Source organism: Myripristis murdjan, chromosome 17 (genome assembly GCF_902150065.1).
Source record: "Myripristis murdjan chromosome 17, fMyrMur1.1, whole genome shotgun sequence".
In the NCBI taxonomy this organism is placed as follows: Eukaryota; Metazoa; Chordata; class Actinopteri; order Holocentriformes; family Holocentridae; genus Myripristis; species Myripristis murdjan.
This window is the reverse complement of record NC_043996.1, coordinates 13,734,259-13,746,334: the sequence shown is the minus strand read 5'-3', so window position 1 is coordinate 13,746,334 and position 12,076 is coordinate 13,734,259. Positions and strand designations below refer to the sequence as shown.

General features: G+C 41.6%; 1 protein-coding gene across 1 annotated transcript; it reads right to left on the bottom strand.

The window, feature by feature from the left end:
• Positions 1–1,071: 1,071 nt before the first annotated feature.
• Positions 1,072–12,063, bottom strand: ccdc39 (coiled-coil domain 39 molecular ruler complex subunit). The gene is made up of 20 exons (XM_030073998.1): positions 11,974–12,063; positions 11,720–11,839; positions 10,758–10,904; positions 10,381–10,539; positions 9,875–9,967; positions 9,639–9,767; positions 9,289–9,480; positions 8,829–8,932; positions 8,553–8,685; positions 7,690–7,884; positions 7,128–7,292; positions 6,465–6,602; positions 5,716–5,924; positions 5,103–5,226; positions 4,843–5,002; positions 4,071–4,177; positions 3,513–3,653; positions 2,589–2,768; positions 2,156–2,244; positions 1,072–1,252 (listed from the first exon to the last, which is right to left on the bottom strand). Exons 1-20 carry the CDS (start codon positions 12,061–12,063, stop codon positions 1,072–1,074), a joined length of 2,856 nt encoding a protein of 951 aa, XP_029929858.1.
• Positions 12,064–12,076: the final 13 nt, after the last annotated feature.

Here is a 12,076-nt window from a genome sequence, read left to right as displayed (position 1 = left end):
CAAAGGAGTGCATGAGTTCCAAACCCACTGGCAATGATTTTATAGTTGAAAACATAATTCAATTCTCTTGGAAAGTTGAAAGAAATGTACTCACCACTCCCTGTTGAGGCCGTGGAGGTGGATGGTGAAAGAGTGGCAGCTTGTGTCGCGAGTGTTGTTTGTTGACCCGTGGCAGGAGAGATCAAAGGTGTTTGGGTAGCTAAAGTAGAGCACATATCAAATCCATAGTTTGTCATTTTGTTTGACTGACAGATAAACTTTTACGTTCCTTCATTTTCTAACAAATCAACCTGTCATTTCGCCGACTGGAAGCCATTCTTAACAGCTTGACGCTCTTCAGAAATCCTTTTTTTCAAAAATGAAAAATGCAGGTGTGAAGAAATAAAAGTCAATATCATCTGTCCTTACATGTTTGTCCAGCTGACAAGGTCAAACAGGCAGCGCACAGGAGCAGCAGCAGCATGTTGGTGGCTTTCAGGTGTTTTGGTTCAAGAATGGTTGGATTATTTTCCTACTGTCCTTGCCGTGCAACTGAGGTGACACTCTTATTTAAGGGTGTTGCGTTCTGAACAATGAGGACGGCCTTAGAGAATTACCTGGAGGCTCTAAGAGAGAGGTCAAACTGAAATAGGAACAGGTAGGCCTACTACACTCCAACTATTCAGTAAAAGGTTTCTTGTAGTCTCTGTGTATGCAAATTGGACTTTTTTCTACATTTATGCATTAACCACAGCTGCTGTTTGAGTTTACCAGCCACTTTCAGAATTTTAGCCGTCACATTATCAAGATCTTTTTTTTTTTTCCATATTTTAATGTTTAATCACAAACACAAACATCACAAGTTACTACTTACTTACTGACTTACAACTCAAGTATGAATAACTCACTTTGCAAAAATACTAAAACATCAAAACATGTTGCTTAAAAAACAATTACAGTTCACAACTTTAAAGTCAACACATTTTAAAATAGATGACAAATGCATTAGGCTAAATGACGATTTATCCTCAATGAAGGCAACAAGAAGTAAATGATGACTGATGGGCCACCACTGGACACAGGACGTGCATGCTAAGCCTTCTTGGTGTGGCTGTGAGTGCTGCTGCTGCTGCTGGCCGAGCTGGAGAGACGCGGGGAGGCGGTCCGAGGAGGGGAGGTCACAGTCAGACCCAGGCCCAGCTCCACCGTCTTAACAGTGGGGGACTGGAGTGCAGAGGTCCTGGGACTGCTGCTGGCCGAGGAGCCCACAGACCTGCAGCACAGGGAACACACATCAACCCTGATAAACACACAGTGGCACAGGATCTGCTAACAGAAGTGTACAAAACAATTTTAAAATACACACAGGCCACAAGGGTGAGCACCTTTTATTTAATGTTTAGTGTTAGTGCAGCAGCCACATGGAAAAAAACTGCAGTATGGGCTCTTAAGGCATGCAGCCAGTCAACATTAGCAGGCTGTTGTTGCCCTGGGAGCTTCCAACTATGTAGATAATTAGATTTGGCTCTCCCTGGACAAACCTGTTCATTACCTTTATATAAAGCTCAGAGATTGCTTGTGATTGCTTTAATTCATCATGATGGTTTTAAGTGATCCTGCTGCCCGATTTTACTCTTTTTGTTGTATATCTATTTTACTTAGCTTGAGAAATTTGTTTGATCCAATAGTGTTGTTGTATTTTTTCTGATAGAGTTAACTGAGTTCTTTATTTTAAACTTATTTTTGACTCTTTTGCTCATCTTGACTTTTTGCCATTGAAATCAAACAATGCTGAAAATGAGAGCCAAAGTCCTTAGTGTTCCTCTAAGCTTTAAATAAAGGTAATGAACAGGTTTGCCGAGGGAAAAGCAAACATAATTATCCACATTGTCTGCCCAGTGCAACAATACTCTGCTACTGTTGACTGGCTACATGTCTTAAGAGCCCATCGGCAGAGATTATTGAGGTTTACTCGTTCACTCTCTCCTCCCACTTTCTTTCCTAGACAGCCAAGGGATTTGCCCTCATCAAGTCAGTTTTGGTTGGGTTGCAGGAGGAGAACAGGGTTGATGTGGTCACTGATTCTGAGTCTCATTAGACACTGGGGATGCCTATCACCCCCAGCAGAGGCATTTTGTCAGACCTGTGAGCTGGAGTTAGCATGTGGAAGTCAGACCTGGCAGAGGCAGAGCTGCGAGCAGAGTTTGTCTTGGAGCTCAGGCGGCTGGCAGGAGTGGAAGCAGGAGACAGAAGAGGCAGATTGGCCTGGGAGAAACGGCAGAGCAAACATGAACACAGACAGGTTTTCACCACTGGAAACATCTTTTTTTTTTTCTTTTTTTTTTTAAAATTCCAGCCACACAGCCGCTCATATTAAGACTTTCCAACTCAAACTCTGATTTGCTTATTGTCACATTCACAGGTTTGTATTTTAGGTGAACTGTCCCTTTAAATGCAACTGCCTTAACCAAAATTGCCAGTCATGTTGGTACTGGAACTATACTGGTTCACTCAAGAATTACATTTATCACTGGCATTTAATCATGTTGGATTAAAAACTACACACTTCAGGCCTCTCTCAGCATATGGCTTAATGTACGCCTGTGTACCTGCAGGAGGTACTTCTCTAGCGCCTCCCTGAGGTCAGGTTTCTCCTCCGTGGCCTCGTGCAGCATCCTGTAAACAGTCCTGTACAATTCCCTCATCTCCCTCAGCTCGATATCGCGCTCCTCAAATGTCTCCGTCTTGGTTTGATTTGCAGAGCGGATCTCTTTGGTCAGCTTAGCGCACTGGCAAAGAGCAGGGAGACAGCAGGACATGGTGAGACTTGATTATAACTGGTTTCCTGCAGCACAGGCCTCAGAGGTCATGGCATCATGTGTGTCTGGCTTGTTAGCATTTTCAAAATATCTGGATAAACAAAAAAGGCCGTCCATGGGTGAAATGAGTGGGCTTTGCCGGATTCCCTCATAATAATTTGTGACACTAACCCTGTGACACTTCTTTACAACCTGAACAGGTCTGGGATAGTTCTGAAAGTTTTGAAAGACAAATTGGTAATGGCTTTGTGTTCTGCCACTCATGATGACCTTTCTCACACAAAAAAAGAGCTCTGGTGATTTTCCTTTGTCATTTGAACAAAGAGAAGAGACCTGCCAAAGAAGTGGACATGGTAGCTTGCTAAACAGGTATTGTTATGGCTCAGCAGCAAGCTAGAATAATTCCAGTGCTAAATTTATCGGCTGTGAGCCAGTCACAGAACAACCAGCTACGTATTTAATGTGTGCTGCAGTGTTAGCTCTTTCCTTGGGGAAATAATTATTTGGTCTCATTTAAGAAAGATAGGGGCAGATAAAACATACAAGTTTTAAAAGCCTGTTTAAATCACAGAATTTGCTGAGTATATGCTAAGTTTTGACTAACAGAAGAAAAAATATTAATTATTCATGTTATTTCTATTTTAAATATTCTAGTCATTTTGAAGATAAAACATATTAAATGTGATACATAAAGTGGTATGGTGTGTATTAAACCTGTTTGGTGGCTCTGTCAAGCTTTTCCTTCTGGGAAGCCACGACTTTATTCAGATGAATGACGTGCGACTGAGTCTGCTCTGTTTTCTCATTCCGCGCATTCTTGTCTTGCAGCAGGCAGCCCAGGGTATTGTTCATGTCCTGGAAGTGGAGAGTAGCTAAGGTGTATGTAAATGAACACACGGAAACACAAAAAAACACACACACACACACACAAAGCATGCTTTCACACACATACAGACACTCATGCCTATCAATCTGATAGAGAGAGTTGTTGAGCAGGTTCATTTCTCCCCTTTTGTTCTTGCAAGAAATGTTCCTTTTGTTCTTACAGGAAAAAAACAGAATATAATTGAACATGGGGGAGGAAGAGAGAGACCGCCTTAACAAAAGACAAGAATAAAAGAATAAGATGTTAATTTAATATAAATGAAAAAGAAAAGTGAAAAATGTTAATATGCCAGAAACAGTTCTGATGAAATATTAGAATTTTAAATTGTATGTGGTGTAGAGATATCCCCAATACACTCATGTACTCATGCTGTCAGTAGAAATAACCTGAATGTCTTCTTGGAGCTTTCTGACTTGTCTTTTCTTAAACATCAGTTTCTCTTCCGCTGCCTTCTGCTGCTCTTCCAGCTTCAGCTTCTCCTGGTACTCTGGACCTAAAATAAAAGCAGACCCAACCGGCTAATCAAGCGTGACGCATTGTATCCATCTGCTTGCATCTGGGTTTTATGCTTTCCTTCAAAATAGATAAAATAGTTAGATTAAGGAAGGAATGAGGGAACAGAGAGACCCAAAAGACAGCTAAATAGCTAGATTGTTATCCTGGTACAGATAGAGAAATAGGTAGTGTATTCAAAAAAAGAGATAGAAAGAAAGAAAGAGAGAGAGAGAGAGAGAGAGAGAGAGAGAGAGAGAGAGAGAGAGAGAGAGAGAGAGAGAGAGAGAGAGAGAGAGTAATGAGAGAGATGGTGGTTTCCACAGGTACTGGAAAAAAAATGGAATGAATGCCCTTAAAAATACTGCAGATTCATGAGGAGAAAAAAATCACCGTGATGGATATATGTGTTTCCCCTTGATTTCTTGTCTCGACAAGCTCATGTGTAAGAATAAAGCCTCTGTGATGCCTATTTTTGATCAATGTCATCTATGTTCCAAAACACACCACCACACCTCCAAAAAAAAAACTTTTAAAGTCCTGGAAAAAGTATAGAGTTTGATGTGCAAGTGCAGAGCGAATACTGACAAAACCACTGCCAATGATGGATAATAATATAACACTGACACTGAGTTGTTTTCATTCACTCTGCTCACTCGTACATACTGGTTTCATCGACTTTCTTGAGGGATTTACGGAACGCCGAGTTGTTGTTGTTGACCAGCTGAATGGTGTTCTCGAGCGCTCTGTTTTCCACCTCCATCTTGCGAATTGTGGCATCCAGGCTGTCCCCCTTCCGCTTGAGCTCCTCTTTCTCTTGGGCAGCCTGGTGAAAAGAGCACACCAGTGATTCATATCAAAACAAAAAAGCCTCACCTAGATCATGCTCCATATGTGAGGTGATGGTGTGTTTGAAGACCTCTCACCTTTGTGATATAATAAGCCTGCGATTTCTCCTCCTCTCCCTCAGGAGCAGCCATTGAGATGGTCAAGACCTCATAGCGCTTTCTCATTATGTCAATCTTGGACAGCCTTTCATGCAATTTAAGACTGAAACAGAATTAGTAACTAAGATTAGGCAAGCCCTTTTCTGGAAAAAAAAAAAAAAAAAAAACTAAATAAAAAATATGTATATATGCAAGGGTTCTGTTTCCATTTTTAGCTGACAGTAACGTGTATTGTCATTTCCATATCGTTATGTGACACTTTTTAATTTCCATCCCCCATCAGATGACACCACACACACACACACACACACACACACACATATATGTGTGTATATATATATATATATATACACACACACACACACACACACACACATATATATATATATATATATATCTTTCTTAGTAGTATCTGTCTTAGTACTTTTACTTTGTGCAATGACAATGCAATCGAATCTAATCTAATTCCTATATGGGACATGTGTTTGATCATGCTGTCACTAGTTGTCGAAATCAGGAAAAGCTGCCGCTCCACAGTGCCTATAACTATGGTTAAATCTGTGTGTCAGCCTGTATTTCCCAGAGGTTTTACCTGAGTGCCTGTCTCTCTTGATCATTGATCTTGACCTTCTTACTGAGCATCTCTCTGTAGACCTTGATCTCCTCCTCTCTCTTTCTCATGGCCGTCTGCAGCTCCAGCTTCCTCTTCTCCATGGACAGCATGCTGTCTGCCTTGTTGTACAGCAGATCCCTCAAGCGCTCAATTTCCAGTTTCAAGATGCTGTCATCCACCATGGTGTCCTGATGAGGAATAGAAGAGGTGGACAACGGGCACAGTGCAAGGTGCTCTGCATACAGATTCTGCTCATTTTCAGATACATTTCATAATATCTGCAGTAAAAAAAGACTGATAGTTACCACCAACATTCAAGCACTATTTTTCCTGAAACTGTATTGAGTTGCATGTGTAGATTGTAAATTTTGTTCACTCTATTTTTTGATGCATTAGAGGTATATTTTTTACTTTGTGTTTTGCAAAAAGTCACAACCTGTAGCCACTGTGGTGACTACAGGAGAGCGGGATAGTTAATATCCATGGTTGACTGCTGATAAACTCATGTGGGGCCATTTGTGCAAAATAGTGAAAATGTTCCACTAAAGTGAGATATCACTTCAAATCAAACAATAAACATCCCAAATACATCTTGACGATGAAAAGTGGCATGTGCATCTTATCTGCTTCATACTAACTGACTCAAGGAAGTCCACCAGTGATTATCCCCAAGTTAGTGATTCACATGAATTCAAGGTATTTGGCTCTGACCCATGTTAGTTCGTCACCTGTTTCTTGAGCCGGAGTCTCTTCAGCTCCTTTTCTGAGACATCATTGATCAGATTGAGCTCTTCTATCTTGGTGGTCAGGTCTCTCTTCTGCACTCCCATTCTCTCGATCTCCCTCCTCAAACAGGAGATGCTGTGCTGTCAGCAGGAAAGACACAGCACTGTGAGACACCAGCTGGCCAACTGTTGCCCTTGAATTACAAGACAGACACTTTCTAACCACCAGTATCTAAACAAATACAGATTATTTATCTTCACCAGTCCCATGGTGGATTTGTAGTTTTGTAATCAATTTCAAAATACACTATGAAAAGGCAAAAACAAAGGCCATAACAAAATAAAAACAAAAACAAATGAAAAATATGAAAGACTAGATTTTTAGATTCATATAAAAGGTAAATGTTTCCTCAATAAAAGAAGGTCTACCTGGTGTTATTAAGCAGATGCACCTCAATATATAAGAGGAATGATTTATTTATTGATTTATTATAATTATTTTCAAGTGCTGTAAGCTGTGGCAAAGTTCGACAGCACACACGAACAGAAATGTAAAGTGTCCAACAGCAGACCCTCAGGTGTTTTCTGAAAAAGAAAGAATTAGTTCCCCAAATAAATGTGGGTGACACTGCATACTACAGTGAAGCGATGAGAAGACAGGCTGACCTCAAGGTCCTTGAGCTGTGTGGTGAATATTTTGGCGTCCTTCCTCTTCTCGCTCAGGGCACTGGTCAGCTCCGTGACCTTCTCCTCTAACATTTGCTTTTCCTCTGTGTTGACCTCACCTTGCAGCCGAGCCAGTTTTCTTTTCAGCTGCTGGATCTGGAGCTCCTGCAGAACACAGCGTACAAGGGGAGAAAAAATGAAATTGGAATGAGAGAGGTCAGAGGTCAAGCTCAGCTAGAGAGCAGCAGCCCTGGAGCTGGAGCTGGTGCAGATTCAGGTATTGCTCAAGGACACTTCAGCAGGGTGGAAGGTTTCCCTGCTGCCCCGAGTGCGCCTAGGTTTCATATCATAATAAACTGTGGGACAGCACAACTTAACAAGAGTAACAGGAGTTGTGCTCTGGTTGCACAGCAGAAACACAGGTGCAGAAAAGTATTTCAACAAGAGCAGTTAGTGATGGCAGCAGCTGTTGTAGGATCAGAGGCAGTGGTAGAGGTGATGGTGTTTGTTTGCCTGGCATGGGCTGTGCATCACTGACTGGAGCCTAACAGGTGAGCCTTGCCTGGTTGTACATGATCTCCTGCTGCTTGAGGGAGTACTGATCCAGTTTGCCAAGATGGCTCTCCAGGCTGGTGATGGTAGCTTTGCTCCGCGAGATCTGGGAAAGGGCATCCCTCTCCTTCGTCCAAAGAGTTTGCAGATCTTGTTTCTGATGAGCCAGCGCCTCCCTGTGGCGCTGCAGCTGGACATCCAGCTCCTAGTGCACAACAAAGGCCCCAACAGATTTTAACAGTATACATTACCAGTGCACTGTGGCTTGGTGAAAAATGCCACTGTCAAATAATGGGATGTGTGTGTGCTCTAGTATTCCATGCATCTCATCATAATTCACACTACACAAAGATTTGATACAGTTAGAATCAATATAGATAGTATTTATGTCTTCCCCGGCATTCATTTAATTATAAAACTAGTGTGTACCATTAATATATTTATTTGGACTACAAATTACCTGTTTGTTTTTTTAAACTGGAAGTGGGAAGTGAGGCTACAAACAGAGAACAATGTCCCAGCCCCTCTAGTTGAGATCCTGTGGATTTGTCTTAATCACCAAAATCAGAATTTTAGTTTTACTGATTACATCATGACGCCTGGATTTTTTATGTTTTCCAACACTTACTGCTTATTGCTATTAAAGACCACCAGTGTGCTATGTTGCCTGGGGCAGCACCGACATGTTTCATATTTTTTGATACAAATGCTATAAGCAACATCAAAAACTAGTGTGCAAGATCCAAAAAAGAAAAAAAAAATCCTGCACTGAAAATCTGAAAACAACAAAGATGATCTTGACTGCTGTGCAAGAAAATGCTAAACAGCCCGGCCAGTGCTCACTGAGCCTTAGCAGTGTATCAGGCTGCTCACTTTGACGGCCTGCTCCTCGTCCTTGAGCAGCTGGTCCATCTGGGCGGCTCTCTCCTCCACGCTGAGGGCTGTCTGCGTCACCGCCTTCAGCTTCTCCTCCAGTCCAGCATTGTGGAGCCTGGCCTCCTGCAGTCTGCAGCACAGGAACACACACAAACACACACAGTGAGCAAGAGAGAGAGAGAGAGAGAGAGAGAGAGAGAGAGAGAGATTGTGGCGAGTGAACTACAGTGCTTAATCAACAACAGAGCGACATATTGTACGAGTTTTACTGACTTGTCAGTTTTGTCCTGAGTGTCTTTCTTCATGCTGGATATGTGCGACCTCACAGTCTCCACATCGGCAGCTGTTCTTTCCAGGTTGCCCTTGATACTGTCCAGCTGCAAAGGCATGTAAATCAATTAGAGGGGGTGACAATTTTGTATCAAAACTTAAAACTGTAATTCTGTAGTCCTTGGAACACTACACAGTTCATGTGTGGTGAACAATAATTTTTTTCCCACCACATTTTTCCTCTCACCAAGTTTTTTTTTTCTTTGAGCACAATATAAAATGACAGAACACATATGAGCACATGTAGAATGAGACAAACCAAGGTACAAACCGAACCATTACACCTGAATTTTTTTTATCAGTGGGATTTACCAATGACAATTTTTCAGGCAAGACTTAACTCACACCGTTGCTTTAACAGATTAACAGCAGTTAGTGGCGAAAGCTGCTTTCAGATACGGACCTCATCCTTCAGCCTGCTGCGGTTGCTCTCCTGCTCCTTCAGATTTTGACGAAGCTTTGTTCCCTGCTGGCTGGCCACGGTAATCTTCCTCTCATACTCCTTGTTGTTCTTTATCTCAGTCTCCAGAAAGTGCTTCTTCTCTTTAATGATGGTGTTCTTTTCTCGGATGTCCTGGTTGACTTCGGCGAGACGCTGGATCACACAATACGTTTTTTTAATTCAAATACCTGTTATTATAATCATAATATGATCTACTGTATATAGATTACCGATCTGACAATAAAGAGCTACCAGATTTGGTTTGTTTTTGCATGTCTTTTGTTGCTTGCAGACTGCGCTGTGTATGTTACCAGTGCACACTGCTGCATCTCGGCGTCTCGTTTCCTCAGGTGCTCGATGGTGTTCGACCACTGGTGGATCAGCTCCTGTCTCTCCAGGTGGGCCTGCCGTAAATTCTCTGCGGTCTTGTCCAAAGCAATCTGTTGACAAAATAAAGGAGTATTCAGTTCCATAGACACCAAAGCACTTGTTTCCCATGGCTGTTTAATCATCAAACTTAACAGTGTGTCGTGAGTTTTTATAGCACCTGTGCTGATATTGTCTCAGTCATTTCACGGTCCAGTGCTTTGCGCTTTTGGTTGGCCTCCAGCGTCTTCTTCTCTATAGCCACAGTCAGCACCTGGATGAGGAGAGAAAATAAAGCTGTTGTTTCGAGAGAGCAGCGAACACCAAACTCACTTCTGTATCTCACTACTGCTGGATATTGAATGAACGGCCACTTCTGGATTGTTTCTAATCTTTAGCTGTTTCTGATTGGTTGATTAATTGATCCACCACTTTTTATTTGAATATATTCTGCAATTTTTCTTTTTCATATGTTACTATTGCTTATTTTTACCTGCTTTTTAGGAATCATTAATTGTAAATTTGTAAATAGCTGTAAATAAAGTTTAGTGTTATTATAAATCTTATGAGTAGAGGTAATAGTGGCAGTACTCATACAGCTAACAATATGATAGCCAGTCTGTCTGCCCAGGTAAATGGGCTGTTATTTTTGTGTTTGTGCTGTCAACAAGCCTCAGCATCCTTTACCTTGATCCTGTGCTCGTCCTGTTGGGCGTACTTGATGATGGCCATGGTTTCCTCGTCTTTGCGCGCCGACTCCTCTAGCCAGGCGTCCAGGGTCTGCTGGTCCCAGTTCTGCCGGACCCTGAGCTCCTCCAGCTTCTGGGTGGCCTTGAAGATCGTGTTCTGAGGGTTTGGACAGAAGGTAAGCAGGATCTTTCAGCACAGAGCACTAACAATGCATGCTTTTCATGAACTTGATGAGAGTTTGATTTTTGCTCTGTCGAAATGCATGTATTAATATTTTGTGACGAAGATGTAATTGCTTCATGATTTTGATCATCATCAAAGGAGTAAATACTCTTGTTTGGAGCGTTATTATATATGCTATTGATGGAAAGGACCTCTTGTGCGTTCTTCTTCTCTCTCAGAAGTCGTAGCTCATTCTCCAGATTTCCCATCTCCTGTTGCAGGCGACCTGTCTCTCTCTCTGCCAGGGCTTTGAAGTGCCTCTCCAAATCCGTCTCTCTCTCCTTAGCCTTAAGCAGAGCCTGTGTGCAAAAAAAAAAAAAAACATATCCAAATTGATCTTAGGGACACATCCTGATATAACTCTGTGCATATTGTGAAGGCTGTCATTCTCATTTAAGGTGGTGGGAAAAAATACCCTTGCAATGCTTCAGTGAAGCTACATGACGCTGAAATTCTAACCCAAGATGCCATTGTTTTATGGCTGCACCATTACATCAAAAAGAATATCTACATGTCTGGTGCAATACTATCCAACAGGACATCTTTGGTATATTTGGAAACCTCCACTAAAAGTTTTGCGGCTTTAATAACATCTTTTCTGCTCAACAATGACAAACCCCACCATGGAAGAGGTTAATGTTGTGGGTCTAACTGCCCAGCTTATTGCAGGCCAGTTTAACAGCGTGTCAGGTTTTATGTTTTGTATGTAGAAGGTTTATTTTGCAACACAGGAAAACAAGCAATTTCAGCTGTCAGATAAATGTAGGGCAGAAAAAAAGCACAAGATATTTATCTGAAATGGAGTTCATGAATACAAAGTCTCACAAAATGGAAAAACTTAAGTGAAGTGCCAATACCTTAAACTGTTAAGTTGTGTTAACCCAAGTGCTATAATATAAATGTACATGAATAAAAGAGTAATACATAAATGGAAAACACAGTGAAGAAACAAAGGTGGCACATGACAAAGTATATATGGTCAACTGACTTGAATAAATATAATTAAATATATAAAAAAATACCTCCACTTTTGTCAGTTAAATGCAATCAGTGAGTGGAAGAGAGTCATACAACAGCCTATGACATATGCTTAAACACACAGTATTGAACCTACCTGAGTGTGTGACAGCTCCTGCTTGACAGTTTTCAACTGCTCACATTCGAGGTTGATTTGGTCCTTGAATCCCTCCAGTTTGTTTTCCAGCTGCATGTTCCTCTTCTCCGTCTCATAAATCTGTTGTTGGGGCAGAATGTAGATGATCAGACCAGTACTGAAGGCTACAGCTGTAACCACGATATGACATTATACAACTCACCATTATTTACAGTCAGTATCTTTATCTTAACGTTAATTGCAGAGACGCTCACCTCAGCTTGAAGAGCTCTGTTTTCAGCATTAGCCTCAGGCACAGCCAAGCCTTCATCCCAGCCTAGCTCGGCTAAAACCTGGCTTAACATTTTCCTAAGCGGC